The sequence below is a fragment of the Anopheles merus genome, chromosome 3R (assembly GCF_017562075.2).
Source record: "Anopheles merus strain MAF chromosome 3R, AmerM5.1, whole genome shotgun sequence".
NCBI classification, from domain to species: Eukaryota; Metazoa; Arthropoda; class Insecta; order Diptera; family Culicidae; genus Anopheles; species Anopheles merus.
In genome coordinates, this window is record NC_054084.1 from 2,639,817 (window position 1) to 2,663,771 (window position 23,955).

General features: G+C 53.2%; 1 protein-coding gene across 4 annotated transcripts in view; it reads right to left on the reverse strand.

Annotated features, from left to right (window-relative positions):
• The window catches only part of LOC121597682 (protein dachsous), an 87,344-nt gene that overhangs the window by 4,208 nt on the left and 59,181 nt on the right, over window positions 1–23,955 (reverse strand). For all 4 annotated transcript variants that reach the window (XM_041923650.1, XM_041923651.1, XM_041923654.1 and 1 more), the window contains exons 4-12: window positions 6,126–6,306; window positions 5,483–5,971; window positions 4,774–5,384; window positions 4,233–4,698; window positions 3,668–4,170; window positions 2,103–3,603; window positions 1,652–2,024; window positions 438–1,576; window positions 43–348 (exon numbers count right to left, since the gene is read on the reverse strand). In XM_041923650.1, coding sequence (XP_041779584.1) covers window positions 43–348; window positions 438–1,576; window positions 1,652–2,024; window positions 2,103–3,603; window positions 3,668–4,170; window positions 4,233–4,698; window positions 4,774–5,384; window positions 5,483–5,971; window positions 6,126–6,306 — 5,569 coding nt within the window. The remainder of the gene's footprint in view (window positions 1–42; window positions 349–437; window positions 1,577–1,651; window positions 2,025–2,102; window positions 3,604–3,667; window positions 4,171–4,232; window positions 4,699–4,773; window positions 5,385–5,482; window positions 5,972–6,125; window positions 6,307–23,955) is intronic.

Sequence of the window (23,955 nt, forward strand, 5' to 3'; positions counted from 1 at the left end):
GTTTCAACCAGTCAGCAGTCTTGCAAGAAGTCGGATACGTACCGGACAGCATGGCGTGGTAGGTGATTTGCTGGAACACGGGGGCATTGTCGTTCACGTCCACCACACGCACCGTGAGCGTCGTGCGAGCGACATGTGCCGAGTCGGAGGCCAGCAATCGCAGCAGAAACTCGTGCCGATCCTCGTAGTCGAGGGGACGAATCAGTATGATCTTCCCACTGTACCGATCGATGGAGAAGTAGCTGGTCGCGTCGTCATCGCTCAGCTCGGCGAAGCTGTACGTCAGCGGCGGATTGGTATCCACATCGTTGGCCGTGATGGTGGTGAGCACGGTGCCGACGCTGGTCGCTATAAATAAAACAGACAGGCCGCGTCGTTTAATTCCGGCACTTATGGGGGAAAAAAGGCCGCCCGAGCAGCGTGCATCATCCACTTACCTTCGCTAACACTGATGACGGTGTTCGGTGGAAAGGTCGGCTGGTTGTCGTTGACATCGACCACGTTCACGTTGATGGTGGCGGTTCCCGTCATCTGCGGCACGCCTTCATCGGTGGCGATCACCTTCAGCTTGTACTTGTCGCGGATCTCCCGGTCGAGCACGATGTTCGTCTTGACGATGCCGCTAAATGCCGGCTCAATGATGAACGCGTTGTCATGGTTGCCGTCGACGATGTGGTACAGGATGCGTGCGTTCGCTCCCTGATCCGAATCGAACGCGCCGACCTTGATCACGAACGTGCCCTTGCTGTTGCCCTCCCAGACGGAGGCCGCGTACTGCTGCTGCGTGAAGCGCGGCGCATTGTCGTTCTCGTCCCGCAGCTCCACCGTGATGGAGGTGTAGCCGTACAGCAGGGGAGTGCCGTCCGTGCGGGCGACGGCCACCAGCTCGATGCCTTCGCTCTTCAGCCGGCTGAAGCGCTCGTAGTCCAGGTTGTGCGAGTTGCGGATCCGGACGTCACCCGTGACGGCATCGATCGAGAACGTCCCATCCTCGTTGCCCGAGCCGAAGCTGTAGATGATCTTCTGCCGACGGCCGTCACTGCGCACGGCGCTCAGCTGCAGCACCGGCTGTCCGACCGGCGTGTTCTCGGACAGCGTTACCCGGTAGGAGCTGTTCTGGAATCGCAGCACGGGCAGTTCCTGCTGCACTTCTCCAACGCGCAGCTCGATCAGCCCGGTCGCAATCTGGGGCGGGTTGCCCTTGTCGCGCGCCGTCACCTCGATGTGCAGCAGCCGGCCGTTCTCGCTCGCCAGGCTTTGGGTCGCGCTGAGCGCGCCGGTCGTCGGGTTGATCCGGAACTTGCCATTGCTGGCGTTTTCGTTCAAGCTGTACACGATCTCCCCGTTGCTGCCCTGGTCGCTATCGGTAGCCGAGATGTGCAGCAGTGTTTGGCCCGGTTGCACCAGCGCACCGATTTGCTCCCGGAACGGGTACTTGTCAAACACGGGTTTGTTGTCGTTCACGTCCGCTATGATCACCTGCACGGGCACGTTTTGCGAGCGCGCATTGTACCGGCCGCCATCCATCGCCACCACCATGAAGTTGTACACGTTTTGCCGTTCGCGATCGAAAAGCCTACGGTGTGAAAACGTTTGGGATTAATTTGTGGACCTTTTTTTTTTGGGCAAACAACGGACCGCAGACACTTACCCAGCTGTAGTGATGACGCCCGTTTTGCTGTCGATGTCGAACAACCACTCGGTCACGTTGGCCAGCGAGTAGACGATGCGAGCGTTAATGCCCACGTCCGCATCGATGGCCTTCACCGTGAGCACCGTCGTACCGATCTGCGCGTCCTCGTCGATCGTCGCGATGTACTTCTGCAGCTCGAACTTGGGATCGTTGTCGTTTTCATCCTCCACGCGGATGGTGATGTTGCAATGCCCCTGGTGGGATACGGGCGAGCCACGATCTTGTGCGGTGATTTGCAGCACGTACCTCGCATGCACTTCCCGATCGAGTGGCCGAGCCGTCAACGCACCGGTGTGTAGGTCGATGCTGAACTTGTTGCCCATGTTTCCACCTGCGAGCAATGCGAAAAAAACAACAAGAAACCATGTCATATTGCACACAAGATGGAAGGTAAAGCTGCCCCACTTACCCGAAATACTGTATGTTATTTCACCGTTCAGCCCGTCGTCCGCATCGGTCGCAACGACAGTGTGAATCACCGAGAGTTCGCTGTTCTCCGGCACCGCTAGAGGATAGCAGGAGCCCTGCACAAACTCGGGCGCATGGTCATTGACGTCGGTGACGCGCACAACGAGCGTGGCTACATCGAACTGGGCCATATCCTGGCTGGACGCTGCGGAAGAGGACGGTTTCTTGAACCGTCCGCCTTCCGTCACGTAGATCGGAATCGTGTACAGGTCCTTGGATTCCCGATCGAAGGTCCCCCGCGTCGTGACGATGCCCCGTACCGAATCCACCGCAAAGTGGTCCTCACCGACACCCTTCGGTATTTCGTACGTAAGATTGAGCCCAGCCCCGGAGCCACCGTCCGAGTGGGATCTGGCCGACACGCGCACCACAAAGCTGCCGCTCGGCACGTTTTCCGTAATGTTCACGTGATACACCGGTTCGACGAAGCGGGGCGGATTGTTGGTCATATTCTGGATGACCACCTGCAGCGTCATCTTGGCTTCGCGCGGCCGTGGCGACCCGTGATCGCTGGCCGATATCACTAGCTGGTACTTCCCGCTGACGGAGTTACGCTTACCGCTGTCCATGATGAAGTTGCTGCTGAACGGTTTGGCCAACCGAATCACACCGGTGCTGGAGTCGATCGTGAACCGCTCGTCTTCGTTGCCCCCGACGAAGGTGTACGCGATGTGCCCATTCTCCCCGCTGTCCGGATCGATGGCCACCACGTGCGACACGACCTGGTCGATTTCCAGCGAGTCGCTAATGTACACCACACCGTCGGCTGCCTGCGGGATCACAAACTTGGGCGAGTTGTCGTTCACGTCCGTCACCATGATGCGTGCCGTGGCGGAAGTCGTTAGCCGCTCGGTAACGTTCGACGATTGGTCGGTGGCCTGCACGATCAGCAGGAACTCTTGCGTGTCTTCGTGGTCGAGCGGCGCGAGCAGCGTCAGCGATCCGGTCAGCGAATCGATCGCGAAGTATTCCTTCTGCGCGAGATGGGCCGGCTTCGAGAGGTTGTACTTAATTTCCGCATTCGTGCCGGTGTCGTTGTCCTGCACGGTAAAGTTGTACACGATCGCGCCGACCGGTGTGTCCTCCGAGACGTACACGTTGATCGGATCGCTGGGCCACTTCGGTGGGTTGTCGTTCACGTCCGCTATCTCGATCTTCACTGTGACGGCGGAACTCTGCGGATTGTTGCTGGCGCTCGTGTCCAACGCGCGAATCTCCATGCGATATTCGCTCTGCTGTTCGCGGTCCAGCTGTCTAGCGACTACCAGCTTGCCCGAGTTGCGATCGATATCAAACGCTCCCTCGGTGATATCGTTCGTCAGTGGGGTGAGGGTGTAGGTGATGTGCAGATCGCTACTGCTCGAGATGAAGTTTTCCGCATCCGATTGCTCATTGCCACTGATTGACCCGATGATGTGTCCAACGCCGACATCTTCTCGTAGCTGTAGCGGATAGGAAATGAAAGGTTAGCAACACTTCAACCGCAGCAAATCAATCCCAACTTACCCTAAACACTAGACTGGAACTGGTAAACGTAGGCCGATTATCGTTCAGATCCAGCACCTCTATCCTCAGCAAACGGACGGTCTGCTTCGGAGGTTTTCCATTGTCTGTGGCGGCCACTGCCAACCGATAGATTGTCTTCTCCTCGTGGTCCAGCGATGTTTTTGTGCGAATAACTCCACTCATCGGATCGATCGAGAACATACCGTACCCGTCGGAATCACGACCCTTGAGGATGGAGTAGCTGATGGAAGCGTTCTGACCGTGGTCTCGATCGATCGCTCGCACCTTTACCACCTCCGTCCCGATCGGTTGTTCCTCGCGCACGCTCACGACATCCTCTTGCGGGTCGACAATGTCAGGTGCATTATCATTGACGTCCAGAATCTGTACCTTGACCGATACTCGCGAGCTCCGGTAGGGCGTGCCTTGATCGCGTGCTTCAACCACCAGATCGTAGGAAGCTTTCGTTTCGCGGTCCAGCGAATCACGCGTAGTTATCTCACCTAGAATGCAATACACAGCAGTTAGAGGTATGTAAGAGACCATAACCCATCCAAGACCTTACCTGAGACTGGGTTAATCTGGAAGCTCGTATTGCTCGGTATGAGACTGTACCGCACGACCGCATTGATGCCCGCATCGGAGTCCGAAGCCGAAACGGTACCAATCATTGCACCGCGGCGCATGTTCTCCTCGATTTCAAACTCGTACAGGCTCTTGGCAAAGATGGGACTGTTGTCGTTGGCGTCCAGTATCGTGACGATCACGTGTGCCGTGGCCGTCAGTGTCGGCACACCGTTATCGCTCACTATCACAGTGATGTTGTAGCGCTCCTTCACCTCCCGGTCGAGCTTGGTGCGCAGATAGATCCAGCCGCTGTTCGGAAAGATGCCGAATATCTCCGCCACCGGCTCGTCGGGCGACGCTGGTTGCGTTGACTTCCCGGTACGCTGATGATCTTCGCCGAGGATTTTGTACGTTAGTCGGGCGTTGTTGCCCGTGTCAGCGTCTGTCGCGCTGACTTGTAGGATCTGTAACATAGGAAGCAGCGGCAATGTAAGTCATCGTAAGTCATCAAACAGAACACCCAGGCTGTTCGCACTCACCTGTGAATTGCTCGGAGTTGACTCGATGACCGAGATGGCGTACTCGTTCTTCTCGAAAATGGGAGCATTATCGTTCACATCCTGCACCTCTACCAGAATGGTCAGATTGGTGGACAGCGACGGCGTACCAGAGTCGGAAGCCGTGACAACCAGCGTGTGGCGCTGCATCGACTCGTAGTCTAGCGGTCGCGCCAAGGTCAAATGTCCGCTGCGGCTGTCCATGCTGAACAGGCTGGACCGGGCACCGCTCAGCGTGTTGCCCTGGCCCGCCAGCATGTACGTTATGACGCCGCTCATGCCCGAGTCTTTGTCCTGCGCGTTAGCCTCGTACAGCGGCGAGCCGATCTCCACATTTTCCGGCACGGAAATGCGCACCGTGTTCGACTCAAACTCTGGTGGATTGTCGTTCACGTCCTCGATGTCGATGTTGACCTGGGTGTGACCGTAGGCCGGTGGGTCGCCACTCGTCGCTTGAATGTTGAGCAGCACCTGCGGCTTTGTTTCGTGATCCAGCGCATTGGCAACGCGAATGTTTCCCGACACCGGATCGATCGCGAAGAACCCATCCGGATCTCCGGAATAGATGAAGTATCGTAACGATCCACGGTTACCTACAGACATTGTAATGGGTAACACCACACATTCTTCTATTAATGATCTGACTTCCAAACAACAAAGTGCCATTATTTAAGATTTCCAGCACACTTACCTGAGTTGCTGCTCGTTGCCGATACCGTTCCGACGACCGTGTTTCGCTTCACATCCTCCTTCACGTAGTAAGTATAGCGAGGCTTGTCAAAGATTGGCGGCCGCTGCGTGGCATCGATCACGCTAATGAACACCTCCGCGTCGTGCGTCGAGCGAAGACCACCGCCGTCGCTGGCGGAGATGTTCAGCCGGTGGTAGGGCTGCGTCCGGCTGGACAGCATGTTTGGGCGCGTCACAAAGATTTCACCCGTCAGTCGGTCCATGCGGAAGATGCCGGCCTCGTTGCCGGCCACAATACGGTAGCTGATCGTGCCGAAGCTGCCCGAGTCGGAATCGGTCGCCACGACCACCACGACCGGCGTGGAGAGCAGCGAGTTGGTCGGCATCGACTCGCGCAGTGACACGTTGTACTCGCGCGGGTAAAAAGTTGGCCGATTGTCGTTCACATCCGTCAGCTGGATCTTCACCATGGCGGTCGTACTGAGGCCTCCTGTGGCGAGATGGATAGAGAGAGAGAGAGCGTCGGACGCGAAACAAAAGAGCGGGGGAAAAAATGACGATGTTAGTACAGGGCACGCAGGAAAGCTAGCAGCAGGTTGTCCTGCTGAACTGCGGCGAAACGGTCCCGCCGAGCTGTCACATACCTCGGTCGGTCGCAATGATGGGAAACTCGTAGGAATTGCGCGTCTCGTAGTCCAGCTCGCTGGCGATGCACACCTCGCCCGTGCTCGGGCGGATCTCGAACTCCGCGTTCTTCTTGTAGCCCTCGCCGAGGGTGTAGTTCACCATTGCGTTAACGCCGCAGTCCGGATCGGTAGCCGATACCTGTAATTACCAAACGCGGCATCGCAGACGGCATCGAAGTGCGTCCGAAAGGAAGAGAAAAGCGGGAAGAGCGAAACGATAGGTTAGAATGCCGACGGTTGAAACAAACCCAAATCCCAATGCCCATTGCCCTTCTACCATGCCCTCGGTAATGGACCGAGCGTGTGTGTGTGTGTGTGTGGGTTCAAGCATCATTAATTCTAAGCGCGGGGCCAGTGTACACGTGTTTCCATTGATTATCGCAAACGTGGCGCAATTGGCGCAACCGACGTCCATGCCTTTAGACGAAGGATCGATCATGCTTCCCGTACCAACCAGCTGCGGCATGTTGCCTTTGATCTTCGACCAGTTCCTCTTCGGCCATTACCGGCCCCGTACCATCGCCAACCCCCCACCTCCCACCCGCACCGGGGGTTTCGGGAGCAGCCTAATGTGGAATTAAATTAATAATAATTATTCCATGGAACCGTCCGTGAAATCGGTCCCGCGTGCGTCCGATGTGCGCATCTAGTGCGCTAGATGAGCGCAAGTTGCAACTTTCCAGCCATGCGCTGCCTCCGATCCCTTGGGCGCCGCCGGGTGCGCAGCGTGAGCGCTGGTGGAACTGAAATGGATTTCACTTCACTCGAGCGATCGATCGCCGATGCTCGATGGCCGGTCGGGTTTGAAGTGATTTCGTTTTATTTCACCCACGATTCCACGACTCACTCCGGCCTTTAGCGGTGGCACAAAATCGAACGCACAAGCCGCAGGGGAGGAGGGCACATTAGCGAACGAAGCGAGGTAAATGGTAAATGAACAATTTTCGACTATTTATACGGTAATGAGTGGCTGATCTTTGAACTAATGGGAAACGTATCGTCTTCCTTGGGCAGAGTACGTGGCCGGACTCCGGACTGGGGCTTCTTGTTGTGACAGTGGTGGTGGTCCGTGTGTTGTGTGGCCCCCATTCACCGTGGCCGGTGGTTAAGATCTAACCGTTACGATTATGGTGGCGAATGTGGGTTTGAAACCGCCACAGTAGTCAATAAAATTAATCCTTCGCAAATGTCCTTAACGAGCCGTTTGGAGAAAGGCGAAAGTAAAAGCCCCAATGCAGGCTGAGCTCTTACAAAAGTTGCAAAAAAAAACCCACAACCCGGTGAATAAATGTGGAACCATATTTTGCGATGAGAGCGAACACACCACGAGGCACCACCACCACGGGTGAAAAAGAGTAATGCCCAATTGGTGTTTCTGCAACTGGACCCCCTTCCCGTCTCAGTCTCAGCATGGAAATCGGGCACGGTTTGGGGAACTTTGTGTGTGAGAAACAGGGGCCAGCGCCTGTTTGCACCAGCGCACCGCGGAGATGAAGATGGAGAGTCACATAAAATACCCATATTCGTAATTCGTGTTTTCTTGTCTTATCCCCGGCTGTTATCTTTTATGACTGCGCTGCACTCCAAGTCCAAGCCCTGGGACGCTGGGATTTCCGTACGGGGCCAGCGCTTCAAACTTCAAACCAAGCGTTGATGTCCTTCCTGGCGTCTTGATTTAACGCGCTCCCGCGGTCGCGGCAAGCGACGTCATATGCGATGACGGGGCGCGAAACGGACGGAAAGTAGCAGCAGCAGCAGCCAATTTTAAGACGACTCTGTCTGCCTGTGACTCGCACTGCTGCTCACATATTTTCATTATTATCTCGAAAATATATTTTTTCCTCTTCGGCGCACGGCGTCCCAGTGGCCAGAGGAAGCGAATCGACTAACAACAACTGCCAAAAAAAAAAAAAAAAGAACGGCCAAACTACGAATGAGATGATGAAACGAGAAGAAAATCATCTTCTCCCTCCCCAAAAAAAAAGGTGCTTGCTAAAAGAAAAGGCACGGCCACGGGATGCAGAAGCAAATGCACACCCAAAAAACACTCAACCACACACACACACACACGTACGCACTCGCCGACTCACCCCAATATGGCTCAGCCGGCGGAGAAGAGAAATGAGCCTTCATCCTTTATTTTTAATGATTTTCTGAAAGATGCGTTCGGTGCGATGCGCGTCGCGCTACCGCGTATTATCCGATCCGGGCGATCGGGTTTTCTGGACCGGATAGTGATCGGACGCGCGGACGCGACAGTGAATCATATGTGGACGCGGGCAAAGGCATCCTTTCTCCCCCTCCCCCACCCGCGGTTGGTGTGGTGCAGCAGAGCCATGTTTTGCTTTTGGACGTGTGATTTTTCTCGTGTGTGAGCGCTCTCCAAAGCACAACTAGCGCTGTCCAGCCGTGTGACAACGGCACGTTTTGGAGCACTGTGTTTGGGGGTGCTGCCGCATTTTTCAACCCGAACGTGAACCGAGACACAGTGTGCGCCCCCGGAGCAATCCGGCATGGGGTGTTTTGTGTATCGCGTTTCGCAGCGAACAAAACACTGCTATCGGATGGTTTTAATCAAATCAGGTGCATGGGTTTTATCATTTAAATTCGAAGTGAAGATTAATACGATGGGATCATAAATCAATTTGCGAGCAAAGTGGCGAGAATTGGACGTGGTTGGAGAGCCACTCCACGTACTGGGTTGAAATGGGTGTGTGTGTGTGTGTGCCGCTTCTGCTGGAGGGCTAACACGATCTTTTGCGATCTCGACACGTTATCTGCAGCGCGCGATCCTTTTCTCGTGCCAGGGTGACGACAGGGGGGGTGGTGGACCCGCGCCCGGGTGACGAAACGACAAGACCTCGCAGCCACGTTTAGCAGGGTGGCAAGCAGTTCGAGTGTGATTGTGTGAAAGCAGTCCCGCAGCGATGCGTTTTTGCATCCGTGCTAACGATTTCGACGACGATCGGGGCTAGGCATTTCGCATCTTGTGACCTACGTTCGCGAGAGGACACGTTCAGCCAAAAGGGGTTTAGGGGGAATTGGGTGGTTCATATTTCTCACTCTTTGTTCTCCGCGATGGCGGGCGCGAGGCACGACTTTTGCGCGTTAGTAGTTTGTCTCCGGCTCGGACCTCCGGGGAAGCTTCCGCGAAGGAGGGCCGCCCCACGGTTAAGGGCTTTAATTGAATTTTTATGTAGCGAACCGGCGAAAACTATGTAATCGATGCGCGCGAGCGCGTAAGTTGAATGTATTGCTCGTTCGAATTTGCACCGCGTCGAAGGGTGCACGGGCGGGTCGGTGTGCTGTGGAATGCAAATAAGACGGCAGGATCAATGGCAGACTCCCTTCGCTCGATGAGCGTTCAGAGGCCGCGGACCAGAGTTTGAGATGCAAATAGTTTATCAGTTATTTTTATTTTACAATTTTCTGTTTAATGATTCTTCAATTTACCAAAACCGGGGATCGGGATTGTTTCACTCACACACACAGCGACCCAATTTCGAGCTGGGATGCGAACTATACCGTTTCATTTCCACCGGGTCCCGTTCGGTACGATATATTTGTTTTCCTCCCACGCCCAGCAGCGTTAACTAGTGCTTTAATCCACCCACTGCGTGATCGGTTCTACGCCTTTTTCCAATAGCTTTAGATAAGTTCGCTTCTCATCGGTCCCGCAGCATGAGCCCCCACACACAGGCTAACATGTGTCGGTACTGTTACTGGCTGCTGCTGCTACCTTCTGGTGCTTCTGCACACCGATGACACTTTTGCGGTGTAACAATTTCATTCCCTTCAATGCTACACCCTCCGGAATTGCCAGTCGAGTGCTCGGGGGCAATTTTCCTGACGGTTTCCGTGGGCCCATTGCAGCCGCAGCTATTTAAATGGTTGTACAGCAGCAGCAGCAGCAGCATGAATGAACAAAAAAAAACAAGAAGGTGGGCCCCGAGCAGTCGACCCGAGGCCTGCATCGAGTTAGGTCCCGGACGGGCGATCGAACCGACGACGCGCCGGTTTGTTATCATTCGACAATCTTTTTCAGTATTCATTTGCAATCCAAATAAATTTATGTATATATTCGCGTTCACGTATTATGTAGATACTGACGCGCTTCTGCCGCGAACGGCGAAGGGAAAACGTAGTGGAGTGCAAAAAAAACACACACACACACACACACAAAGTGGCAGTAGAAGAAATAAGGCAATTCAATAGACAGATCGAAGCACGGGAGGGCACAAATAAAAAAGAAGAAGAAGAAAAGTCAAGCGCAAGAAATAGAAAGAAGGGGGAAAGACATAACGAAAGGATAATCAAGAACGTCCGCCACCGGCCGGCCCTGTTGCTACGTTTGGTGGTTGTGCTGCTGCAGCCGTTGCTATAGGCAGCCGCGGAATTCTCTCTTTCCCTTTCTATCTCTTTCTCTCTGTCTCTCTCTCGCTGTCAGTCGCTTCCCCGGGTCTTCGGATCGAAAAGAGAATATTTTACGAAAGTCACAAATAAACACGATCCCCCTCGGGTTGCACGCTGGAAGCGCTGCTGAAGCTTGGAGCTGAGGAGCGAGATCGCTTTCGGCATGGGAGTGCCCCATTCTGGAACAGTGAAATCCACGCGCTCCACGACGGGTGCCGATGGAGAGATGCTGCGGAAGCTCGCTTTTCCCTCGCTAGACCGACAGCGGAGACGACAGCTCGAGTTGACATTTTCGACGCTCGGGCCGAGATGGAGATACACCCAGCCCAAGCAGCGAGGGAGGGAGGGATGTTGGCCACATGAACACATCTCGTCTACTATTCGGGTCGGTTCGAATTGGCTTTTCCACGGGGCCCAGCGAAGCCGAAGGGTCGCCAGTAATACGCCTCTCAACGGCCAACGATCGAAGCCTTATCTAATTGTAATTAAAACGGTTATCTAAATCTTGTGGTAAATCAATTAATCTCGAAACCTGCACCGACTACACTTGTGTGCTCGGCCGAGAGGGCCGATCGGGGGCTATTTTGGTGCTTGGAACGGGGCTGGGTTGGCCTAAGCCAACTTCCTGCTCACACACACGCACACACATGTGCAATTTCACCGGGAAAACAGGTCGACTAACACACACAAACACACCCAAAGACTGATCGTGGGGTTGAGTTGGGAGGAATGTTTTAGTTTCACACAACCGATCGCTTCGGATCAGGTATTTCATGCGGAAAATCGGCCTACTAGGAAGTGAACTGAAACCGATCGCCAGACGGTACATGTGTGTGTGTGTGTACACGAATGACCACAGATTCAAAGGTCGCAACCTTTGTCTCACTTTTGTAATGTGCTTATGCGCCTCGCTATTGACCAGACGCTACAAAGACGCTCCAGCCCGTTACTTCCGCGCAGAGAGGAGGCATGTGGATGCTTTAAGGGCATTCGTACCACCCTCTACTGCAGAATGGGGCTAGATCATCCGGGTGCCACTAGGGGGAAAAAACGAATTTACGTATCCACGGCAAGCAGCTGCGAATCGAATCCAAAGAATGTCGATAGCAGCAGCAGAAGGGCAAAAGTCGGGCAACGCAAAACGCAGAAACGCATAAATGTTATAATTAATGGAAAAAATATCGTAATGAACTCTCCACGCGTATTCTAATTAAATCAATATATGCCACAGGAACGCTCGCCTGGGTCCCTCGCACGCTCGTCAGCTTCGACGCAAATTTTGCGCAACCGCGGGACACCGCGTGGTTGACGGACGACCGTTGGGCCGAGATTGGCAGCGGGAGAAGGCCGTTGTTGGCGTTGTTTTTGGTCCCTCACTTTGGTTCGCTCACTTCCCATACAATCCAAGGGGGTCTCTCTATCAGCAGTGGCCTTCAGCATACCCGCCGACTCCCCCCGATCCTCTCCCAACTGATTCCCAGCTTGCGCCTTCTCCCTCGATTAGTTCATTCGCTCATTAAATCGTTGGAGGCTGTGCGAGCAGTTATCTGGACAGTAAATTTACGTTTTATTTCCTTCCCTTCCTTCACCGGGTGACTCAACCCCAAAACCCGTCGCCTCGAACCAGTTTTTCCCTCTCTCTGTTTCTGTCTCTCTCTCCCTCTCTCTTGCTTGTTGGACAGGGAAGTTCATTCTTTGCTAGAAGAAAGATTGTGCGAGAAAGGGAGCTTCTTTTTAATTTCACGTCCCAATTCTGGTTCTAACCCCCGTTCTGGCACTGCAATGTGTCGTCTGACTTTCCCTTGCCGGTTCTATGCTTTCCCCTCTGTCTCCTTCCCCTTGGCAATATTATTTCGAAGCCCGGTGGGACAGAGCGGCTGCTCATTTTCCCGCCCGTTCGATGACGCATCGATCATTTGCATCCTTTTCCATTTTTGCCAGTCCAGTGGTGGAAGCCTCCTTCGCCCCCCCTTTTGTCTAAGCTTTTTAACGACCTACGACGGGGTTCGGGATTTTTTAGCGAAAGGTGTTCACTGATTTAAATGAGAATTTTGACATGTCGATGCGACTCCTCGCTCGGTTGACCCCTGCCGGGAAGGGCAAATTTATAAGCGCACGAACGTTCGCTGCGCCCGTGCGTCCAGGAGGATTATGCCACCAACCCCTCTCTTCGTTCTGTGCGAGAAGAAGGCAAAATGGGCGAAAACTGTTTCGCACAGAAAGCGAACCGTTTTGTGCAAAATCCCGATCACGGAACTGCGGGTTCAAGACGGGTGTGTGCGCGCGCGCCCGCTCGCGTTCGTGTGTGTGTGTGCTCTCAGCGTGCGAGAAATTCCAAAGCGATCGCGATTCGTGACGGAGAGGAATGCGGCAAACGGTACGGAACGGCCCAACCGCCGCTGTATATGCCCTCGGCCGGCTCCGGGGCGGGGGTTTTGTGCGCCATATTCGAGGCAATCTTTAATTGGGGGGACAGTTGCTGACGTCGCTCAATTAGGGGAAGCTGATGAGCGATCGTAAAACCTCTTCCCCGATATCGCGAGATGGATGGAAGTGAATGTATGTGTGTGTGTGTGTGTTTGTGGTTGGAAGAAGGTTTTTGGTGCTTTCTTTGTTTCAATCGATCCGTTCGACTGCGTTGGACACGTGGATGCGTATTTATGCGATTTTTTCGAACCATTTGAATTGGACTGTCTTTGTGCGTTGAGTTCTTGCGACCAATTGAGTCGGACCCCGTGGCAATAAGCTCCTCTGGCCCTTATTCCTGCATACCAGGGAACCACCGGGGACGGTAGTCGGACCTCCCCACCTTTGACATAATTATAGTTCCAGCGAGCGTAGAAAGGATTCCGCCTGGCATGGGAGCTACAACGGCGCGACTAATGGTGGAATCTACTTGCACTTGCATATACACATGACCCATCATTTCACGATTATTGGGAAGGTCGAGCGTGAAAATGGATTTTTATCCGGGCGAGGTCGCGCTGCCAAGAAGGAGAGGAGAGCCTGTGGTATTTAGAGCAGGCGATCGTTAAAGCAAAAAAAAAGAAAGAAAACGGGACCGTGGACAGCGCCACCGCGTCCGAGGGAAGTCATCTGGGGGAGGTCGGGCGACGGGGAGGTTCATTTCACCGAAACCCGAGCACGCCAGCCAGAAGAATGATTAATGGGTTGGCATTGTGAGCTAATTATATTTTAATAACATCACTATCGCCATTATTCCCGTGTGATACATTAAAAGGCTTCTTCGTCTAGGAGTCGGGGGGAGGCTGCACCGGGCAACACAACGAACCAACCAACCAACCAACCAAAGCCGGGCGGTTTTTGATGGGACGCCAACAAACAGTCCTGGTGGTGCGATGGGCCTACGAGCCTTCCTAGATGGGTCAGCCAGAGCTTCGGTGGATGTTCCATCATTCGTGCGCTCATAAAACCGCGCCGCAGTGACTTTCGTGTGCCGTTCCGGCAGCAGGTCGGTCTGCGGCGTGTGTGCTCCTTTCCCTGCATGGGGACGAGCGCGCGCGCGGTACGTTCTCTCCCAGGCGAAAGAATGGAGCAGACACGAAGAAATCGTTTTGTTGATTGACCTAAAACGCGCCTAATGCCGTTCCTTTCCTGCTCCTGCCTCTTTCTTTCACTCTTTCTTCGCTAACGCATGCGGCCGGTGATCTAGTCTGGGCGCATTGTGAGCGTGAGGCTGCTTTTGATGAAGTTTTTATGCGTACAGCCCCTGTGAGCCGGGCCTGAGTGTTTGTACGGTCTGCCAAAAATCTGGCCATCATCATTGTTGGGGCGGATGGGCATACACACCACCACACCACACCAAGAAGAAAAGGGGATAGAAAAAGAGGCAAAGCAAAATCGGGAGTGAACGGCGCTGGCTGGAAATTCCGAGCATTGTTCCGAGCATCGAGCCACTACGAAAGACTTGGGTGCTAGCACAAGCGACGAAACGAATCGTTTCGTAGCGAAAAGATCGTTCCCGGCTGGCCGGACTGTGCGCGGCCATTCAGACTGCATCGGTTTGAGGGTGCTCATAAAATTCACTACTTAACGCACACATGATCTCCTTCCCAGCTTCCCCCCCCAACCCGCCCCACGCGGACTGTTGTGTCTTGCCGCGCGAAGCAAAACAAACAATGTCCGAGAAAGAAGTACGGCGTTTTTTGTTGTTGTTGTCTCCTTCCTTTACCTCCACACGTTGTTGCTTTATTTTTTCGCCCGGTTTTATTTTCTAGTCTGGCCTATGTTCGGGTCTGGTCTCCTTCCCTTCCTAGGAGAGAATCTATCCACCCTTCCAAAAACGGCGCATTTACAATCTTAGCCCGGCGGCGGCGGTGGTTCGCGCAAGTGTGAAGGGTTTTATGTTTATTGCATACGTGCCCCGTGGGTTCGGTTCTTTGATGATCCAGTGAAATGAAACACGGCTTGCGCCCCTTATTCACACGAAAAAACGCGCTGGAAGAAGCGGAGCAGAGGAGCCAAACAACGGGCCGAGCCGAGCGGGCTTGCGGGTGGATTAAAACCCCTTGGCCCAACTGTTAAGACAATCTCCTGCGGAAGGTGATCCGATGCGATGGGAACACGATCTCGCGCAGATCAAAGCTGCGCCAAAATCCGCTTCAATATCACGCCGGCCAACGGTAGATGATAAGGAAGAAGGAACGAATGCTCCCGACGTCTCTTTCTCTCTCTCTCTCTCTCCCCCCGAATTGTGTGTGGATTGCGCGTTAGGCAAATGAATGTGAGCTGTAGATGCACATTATTATCGTGCAAATGAAAAGTAATTCGAAAACCAGCACTAACGCAGAAAAGCTAGCGGTAGTCGCACGGGAGAGTTTGAACTTTCGGTGGTTTTTGTGCCTGCTGCCGCCTCTCCCCGAAACCATTTCCACCGTCTGGAGCCGTGCGTGGTGGAGCATGAACAACGCGGCAGAGAACCTACTTTTGGAGCCATTGCTTCACGAGCCAGCGGATGCATATACATATAAATTCTTCCATTTTGGCGGCACCGTAACACGAGTGGCCTTCTGGTAGGTTAGACGCACACCGTTGGGGCCTTATTTTACTGTTTCTTTTGTTTTGTTTTTGGCAGCGCACTTGGCTTACGCTTGCAACAAAAGGTGAATGGATCGTGTGTGTGTGTGTTTTTGTTGTCGGTGGGGGTTGAGGTTTTAATTTAGATGAATTGGAGCGGCTTTGTTTGATGAATGTGTAATGGGGAAGTAATAATAGAAGTAGAATGCGGCGTGCACGCTAACGTACTAAGACACTTTGCCCGGGGCAGAAGAACAGAACATTTGCAAGCAGCAGCAGCAGCTTTGGGTTGAATTTTCCACATAACCTGGCTGCAGAAATGTTTCACTTTAATTAAGTCTATTTTCCAGTGCGAAGAAATTGCAAAACAGCATCTGGCAAAGCACTCCGCCCGGGCCCGGGTCTCATTGCATTAGCGAATTAGGGAGCAGCGTGAAGCGCGACCACAGGAACAGGAAGTGGTGGAACAGGATGGTCGTTCTCTCCCCACCTCCTCTTCGGCCACTAATCTCCGATCTGGTCACAAAACCGGGGCATACTAGTGGGCAATACATTTCGTCCGATCGGGGCGTTAATTTCCGATCCGGAGACGGAGAAATGCCGAGTACCGCCCGGATTTGCGAGCGGCGAACGAACCACACACTTGCGAGCAGCACGGAACAAGCACACATACACACACACATATGAGGAAAGGAAGAGAGATGTTTGGAGAACTGCACGATTCCGGACCCCATTCCCCTGCCCCCATTCACTACCAGAAACGTGCGGAAGAATGTCTTTCCTTTCCTATCTGCTTCGCCACAGTACCGGGCGCAGGGGGCCATGCGAAAGTGTGTACGATATATGAACTCTCTTCAGATTAATTGATCGCCATTTCCACCTCGCAATCAAACGAACAACGCCACATTAATTTCGCTTCCCCCCTCCCTATTTTTTGTTGCATTGGGAAAGGGTAAGAAAAATCGATACCTTTTGCGCGGGGGATCAGAAAAGATACCCCCGGATGAATGAGGTGCGCGGCGAGTGGAGCAAAGTCCCTGGCCGGATTGTGCGAGATGCGCGAAAAAAGTCCTGCTTTAAAAAAAAGTGCACCCATCCCTTCGTTCGGGTCGAGGGAAAGATGGGTAAGGGTATGGCTGTGGATGCAGCAGGAGTAAAAAGGCTGAGGGAGGGATGGAACTGCGCCAAATCGGGGACACAAAAGGAAGTGCAAAAAACATGGCAGATTTTTTCACCAACGGGGACGGCCGACCCGTCGCAGCCAACCCGCCACCAAATGTGTGGAATGTGGCGGCCGGGGGAGGGAAAGGGGAGGCTTGTGGGTTCCGGTGGGGTGACAAGATTTATTTCTACCGAAGCCTTATCTACTCATTTCATTTCATAAATTAAATTTTGGGAAACTGAGCCCATCCCCGTGCGCGCAAGAGAGGAACGTGAACGACGCGCGCGCACTCACACACTTCTTTCGCGCTCGGTTCCTTGTCCGGTGCGTACGAGTGCTGCAGTAGTTGGGCGGGCTGGCGGGCATTCTGCCGTTGTTGCTGCTTTCATTCACCAGCAACAGTCGGGGCACAAAAAAAAAGGACTCGTAAAATAAGGGAGGGCCCGGGCGTTTGGCGAATGTCGTAAATCGTAGCTCAATTTTGTAGCGTTCGATAAGATTGTTCGATGTTTGTATGCAGCCCCCGACGCAAGACTGCATTGCGGTAACATGGGGACTGCAAGCGTGTGTGTGTGTGTGTGTGTGTGTGTGTGGCTGAAGGCTGTCCGTGAAGACGGGAAAGGATCCGTGGCGCGATCCGTCAGAGGTCAGTGCATGTGATCGCCACGCCACGGCTCGGCAGACGCTCCCTTAATCCAATTAACGGTTAAGTACGTCCTGGCTGGCCGCGCGTTCGCCAGCGTGACAGCTCGCACGAAAGGGCCACCTTCGCCCTTGTCGTGCTGGCCCGGCACAAGCGCACGGTGTGAGAGGAGTGGCTCGCAAAACGGTATCTATGTCTGGTATCATCAAGCGTGGTGGTTTAACCTTCATCGGTCGCGGAGTTGCGGAGTTTTTCCGTTCGCTTTATCTGCATGCCGGGTGTGGGAGGGGAGTGTGTGGAACGCGGGTGAGTGGGTTTATGCAAAAATCTGATCCACGAAAGTCCTTTAAATGCAGGTCGCACGAAGCAGCGAACCCATCACGCTCGGGCTCGGCGAGTTTGGGGGGAACGCGAGAGAGCACACCGAAAACATCAACAATCAGATACGCGGGCACACACACACACACTGGAGGGCGAACAGATGGCACAACTCGCTAAAACGGACCCTCGAGGGGTGTTTTGGGGGAGGTGAACGACGCAGAGCGTGAGCGGGCGGGGTAAGCACATTTACATTAATTTATATGTATATATGAAATAAATAATGTCACTGCCGAAATGTTCGCCCCAAAACTGTTTGCGGGATTTTGCGCGAAATCGATCGCTCGATCGCACACACACACACGCGGACGGACGGACGGTTGTAGTGTAGGTGACCCCGCGGGCAACGAATAAATCGGCAAATGGAAACAGGTAGACGCAGGACTTTTCGGTAGCGACCATCAAAGAAGAACGGCAACGGGGCGGGCCAAACGGGCGAGCGGAAAAAACAAAACGCGCGAAAAGCGCTCGAATTAAACGAGATCGATCGCCCCGTGTGCCGTAAAAGGAAAACGGTGGCCCAGACGCCCGGGATATATGTCGTGCGCGGATGTGATGTGATGGATGGATGAATGAATCTCTTATCCCGGGCGCAAACGTGAAAGGCCAACGCCAACGCGTGATCGTGGCAGCAGCAACAACAAAAAAAGCGTGTCCCACCCCGAAAACGTCACACGAGAAAGCCCCCCTGCATGCACTATAAACATGGAAAATCCCTAATTTGAAACCAAAAGGACATTTAAGAAAGGGGCTCTGAGCGGTTGAGTCAGCAGCAAAAAGCATCAACGGGGTGGGGTTTAACGAATCCTGTCGGTTCCTTTTTCGGGATCCCGATTTGGATCGCGGGGCCAAACGCTGCTCCGGGTTGAGCGTTTTTATGCTTCCTTCTACTGGCCAGATCCTTCCACCGCTGCCAAGGCACGCGCATTCCGCGCTCGTTTTGCCGCACACACTCTCTCTCTCTCTCTCTCTCTGTGTTTGACCTTAAATTTTGCATTTTGTGCTGCAGGAGAAGAACCTTTCAGCAAGAGTAAACTGTTTTTGAGCTTGCAGCACAACGGGGAAAAAATATAAAACGGTCCAACGGATTGAGCAGCGCTCGCGACACGCCGCGGAAAGTCGCGCGATCGAACCCGCGCGATAAACGTTTGCATACGCGAGAGAGCGCTGGCGCGCGCGCGTAGTGTAGTAATCACGGTGGGAAAGCAAGTGGACAGGGTGAGAGGGGGCAAAACCGTTGGCGACAAACATGGACGAGAATGTCCCCCCCCCACCCCCCATCCCGGTTCCGATGATCCTCCAATTTTGGTGATCTTAACCGGCCACCAGCGCTCCCCCAAACGGTTGAGCGACACATGCAAGATTATTGAGAATGTTAACGTAAGCTTTCGATTTCCTCCACCCAGGCTCTCCCCGTTCGATCACCGTGTGTCTCATCGTAGAAGCGCGGGGGAAGGGAGGGGGGGGGGTTTGTTTGATCCGGTGTCCCGCGAGACCGCGAGTTTTGGTTAGGGCCGCCGGTTTTATTTTGCTCCCTCCGCCTTAGCATCTCCGACCCGTGTTCGGCACCTCACCACTATTCATGGTCATTACATATTTCGGTCCAAGCCGTGGTTTTGTGTTTGACTCTGTGTGTGTGTGTGTTTGCTGTTTCATTTCTTGCTTTCATTTGGAGCCGTCGTCAACGCCGTTCGTCGCCAATGGTTGCTCGTTTGATTGTTTCTGCGGTTTTCTCTCTCTCTTTCTCTCACTCTTGTCGTTTGCTTCTCATATTCATTATTATTATTATTATTATCCTTTCAGTGTGGATGTAGTTTTTGTTGTTGTTGCTGTTGGTTTGTCCTGCCGTTTCTGTTGCTTTCCGTTCCCTATCTGCGGGAGGAGGGGGTGGCTCTGAGCATTCGGTGCGGTTTTATACTTCCATCTTCCACAAGTGATGACAGTTTAAGGAATGTTTTGTCTCTCCCGCATACACGCATTCAGTAGAGGGCCTTTTTTCGTTGTTGTTGTCATGTTTGTTTCAACATTCTTTCGAATTCGATTTCATCATTTTATCTACCAAGTCGGAGAGAGAGAGAGAGAGAGCAGCGAAACCAACAGCGCAACAGCCATTCGACTAGTTTGCAGAAACGATTGCACATACGACACCGGCGGCAGTTCGATGCACTCGCAGCGATGCACCCACACACACACATGCAGCTATGCACCAAAGTGTGACGCATAGCGCAGCCTCCGACGTGGACAGGTCGGAATGTGGCTTATCCATCCGTTTTTCGGTAGTCAAACAGTGTTCGAACCCGCGCGTTGTGCAAACGCAAAGCAAACGATCACTTTGAAATTTGCCCCCAACACCCCCCTTTCCTTTGATGCAACAAAATTGAGCGTTTTTAAGAAACTGTAACACAATGCAGCAGCTCCAACCAGCGCGAGCTTGGCCCGTTTTTACAACATTGTGGAAAGAAATGAAAATTTATGAAGGCTTACTCATTTCGGCGAGGGGCTTAAAGGTTGCCCTTGCTGCTTCTGGCTTTCTCGGTTCGTACCAACGTTTTTCCCCAACGAACGCGCGCTGGTGATCGGTGATTTATAGGAAGCGCTCGCTCTCTATCCGGTGGCCCATCCCGTGGGGCTTTGCGTGTTTTGTACGATTTGTAGGATTTTTTTGCTGCTGCTGCTGCTGCCCCACGCCCGTTTGGTTTGCTGTTCGAGCGGGGGGGAAATGATTTATCTTCGCCGGAATCAATGTATATATCCGACTGCTCACACAAAAAGGAAGCGAATGCACTTTTACGCTTTCTTTTCTGTTCTTTTATCGTGTGTGTGTGTGTATGAGAGTGTGTTTTTTGCTGCTGCTGTTGTTGGTTGTTGGTGGTCAGAGAAGAGCTTCAAAATTTGAAGAAGGCTATCATCCTTTCCGACGAAGTAATGCATCTTTTGCTTATCGGTGCGTTCTGGGGGGGGGGGGGGGGGGGGGGGGGGGTAGAGGAATTGGGAGATTGGGCAGTGTGTGTGTGTGTGTGTGTGTGTGTGTGTATGAGTGCATTATTTTTTTGCACCGAGTTCGTTCGATGGTGAACCTTTAGTTATTAACATCGCAAGACGAGCGCATCGGGAGTCGTGAAAGTGGTCACGTAATGGCACTTGGACTGCCGAATGATTGGAAAGCACACGCAGCGGGAAGGGTTAACGGGGTGGTTAAAGGGGGGAAAGGCAACAAAAAGATTGCCAAAATAATTGCCAACTATGAGCTTATATTGCCTTTTTGCCCCTGCGCCACCGAAGCAGTCCAGGAAGCGCAAAAAAGGACCTCCGTTACCGCACCGATGATCATCCTGCGGTGTGCGCCCGGTGTTTGCTGCTGGTTGCTCGGGATGGTCGGGGATAATAAAAACTTTACCGCATCGCGCAATACAATCGCTGCCGTCGACGAGCGCAGCGGAGCCCGTCAAATTCATCATTACCGACCAGCGCGGAACACAGACGGATCGGTTACCCGGTGGGCCCGGGCACGGTAGGGACGCACGGGGCGGGGTCCGGGCTGCACTTGTGGCTTTCCAGAAAAACGCGAGCGAAAATGCACTCTAATCTTCATCCCGGCAAACCTTCAATCAGCGAAAAGCTCGCTGCAAAACGGAACACACTGCATCAAGGGGATCGATTCCACACTCTCGTGCAGCAGTGTGCGGGTTGCAAGCGATGGAAAAACTTCCCTTGCGGTTGATTGGGTACGAAAGGGGTAAAAACAACAGCAGCAACCGGCGGAGGGAGAGAAGAGCAAAAAAAAAAACTTGAATGAAAATCATCCGCAAATGAGATAGCATCGCAATCATAATGCACTTTGGCTGCCGGTCGCTTCGTACGCAATCCCAACAACCATCGTGACCGGATCCGATGGGCGGGAGCAGCAAGAACACAGCAAGTCCCCAAGAGGAAGGGAACGAAGGAAAACGAACATTCCTTCCTGCACACCATCATCTGGCACGATCTTCTTCGATCGGGGATTTGTTCTTCTTGCCGTGCCCGCCGTGCCGCCCTGGTGCTGGTGGTGGAAAAGAATGCCCTGCGGACAGGTCATTCGACACCAGCCGATCATGGCCTGAAGGGTGCCCGGGATCATTTCTCGCCCCTTGGCGGTTAGGAAGAGAGGTAGGAGGCAGCGCGGAGGGAAATTGCTTCCCCCCGTCCCTCGTCCGCGTTGGTTGGGTAAATTTGCTTCGACTGCAGATTCGAATTTCTTGATTGCTTCGTTGCATGCATCGGGACCCGAAGAAGGAAACTGATGTTGCACACCGATGTTTTGCCCGGGCCCGGTGTCCTTTTCCCTTTCCGCATATATGTTTAGAGCTGTTTTTCTTTCTGTGTGTGTGTGTGTGTGTGTGTGCTGGTGCAAGGATCATGATGATGATAGGTAAAGGCGCCGCAATTGGGAGGAGAAGAAAAGTATACAGATGAGACGAGTACAAACATCCGTACCGTTTGCCTCTTTTCGGGCCGATCTCGGATCGATTCCCGGGCTGTACGGGGTCGGTTTGCTGAATGGGGATGAATGCGGATCGGTTCGATTTTCATCGGCTGCACGGAGGAAAACCACGATCATACGCCAAGTGCCAGCGCCAAGAGTTGGCGACAGGCGGGCAAACACATCGCCGAGGCCGGGCGTCGGCGACGGAGGCCGGACAGCGAATGAGAGATTCATCATGATCCATCAAAAGATATGGACGAACGATGATGAACTTTCCACTTCTCGCTTCCTCTTTCAATAGGCCGGTCCCGTCCTACCCTCCCTTCCCACTGCCTCTGAGGTTCGGTTCGTTTAGAGGTTTCTGAACTTGTTAGCTTTGGCCGAGCGCCGCGACGGCTGGATGTGATTATTATTTTCTTATTATGGCTCGGATGCGTTTTATGTTTATAATTTTGTGCACCATTTGGCAACTGGCTTCCTGGCAGCGAAACCCTCTGCCCTACGCGTACGGTTCCTTTGCGCCCTTCCCTTCATTAACAGTCCAGAGTGCAGTTTTGCACCGGTAGTAGGGTAATAAGATGGGTTTTTTTGGGTAAGAAAGGTATCGAATACTTAGATGTACAAGAAAGCCTGTTACTGTTTGTCCCATCCAAAAGCTGCACAAATTATACCTGTAAATAGAGAGAAGAAGAAGAAAAAGACATGTGTTAATCATAGTAAGAATAAAGTCAAATGCAGAAAAATCACAACAGTTGTAAATGGCTTTCCTATTTTTCTATTTAGTTTTGATTTCCAGCACACATTATACGATTTCGATCCCCTGAAAAGGAGGAAAATTGGAAGAAGCCAATAGTAGCAGTAATTATACACCTCGCAAGAGGGGGAAAATTCACAGGCACCAGCAAATGCGTCGTTAGCCGTATCTAATTACGTAGGGAGGGGGCGAATTGCTGGACTTGATGCCGGCCGTTGAAGACACGAAAGCGTTTTCAGCAGCAAGCGCTCCATGCCCGGCCCTCCCAGATGGGCAGAGGAACAAATGGTTTTTGGCCCGATCAAGATCAAGAACGCGATCAGCGGTGACGAGAGGCTTCCATCACAGCACAGCGAGCTCGATTGGTCAGATATCCAGATGGCTGCGGCGGCGACGACGAACCCACCGTGCTGCTGTTGATCAACCACGCACAGGTTTCGCTGTGATACGAGCACAGCGCAAAAAGCAACGCCAAAGCAGTGTGTGTGTGTGTCTGTGTACCTGTGTTGGTGTCCCTCTCTCCCCCCCCCCCACCATCCGATTCCAAAAAGGGTGGGGCTGGGCTACTACCAAAGGCACGCATATCGAAGCGTGTGTGGAAGGCGCAGGGTAAGAAATAGATAATTATTTGATAATAAAACCCGAGCACCGGCCATTGCGAGATTGCGTGAGTGAGTTCCCGGTTTTTTTTTTCTTTCTCTCTGGCACTGGGGGACCGACCAGCCGGCCCGAGTGTGAGTGCGTTTCTGGTTTCTGTGTTCTCCGTGGGCCAGGCCGAACTCGCCTCTCGCCAATCGCATCTTTCCCTCGCTTTCTACTGCTATTTATCCCACGACCGCCGCACCCGGGGAGGAATGATCGCGAACGCGATCACTGTAATCACTTTGCGATCGTTGGTTGGGCCGCACCAGTACCAGCAAAGAAAGGGGAAAGACCATG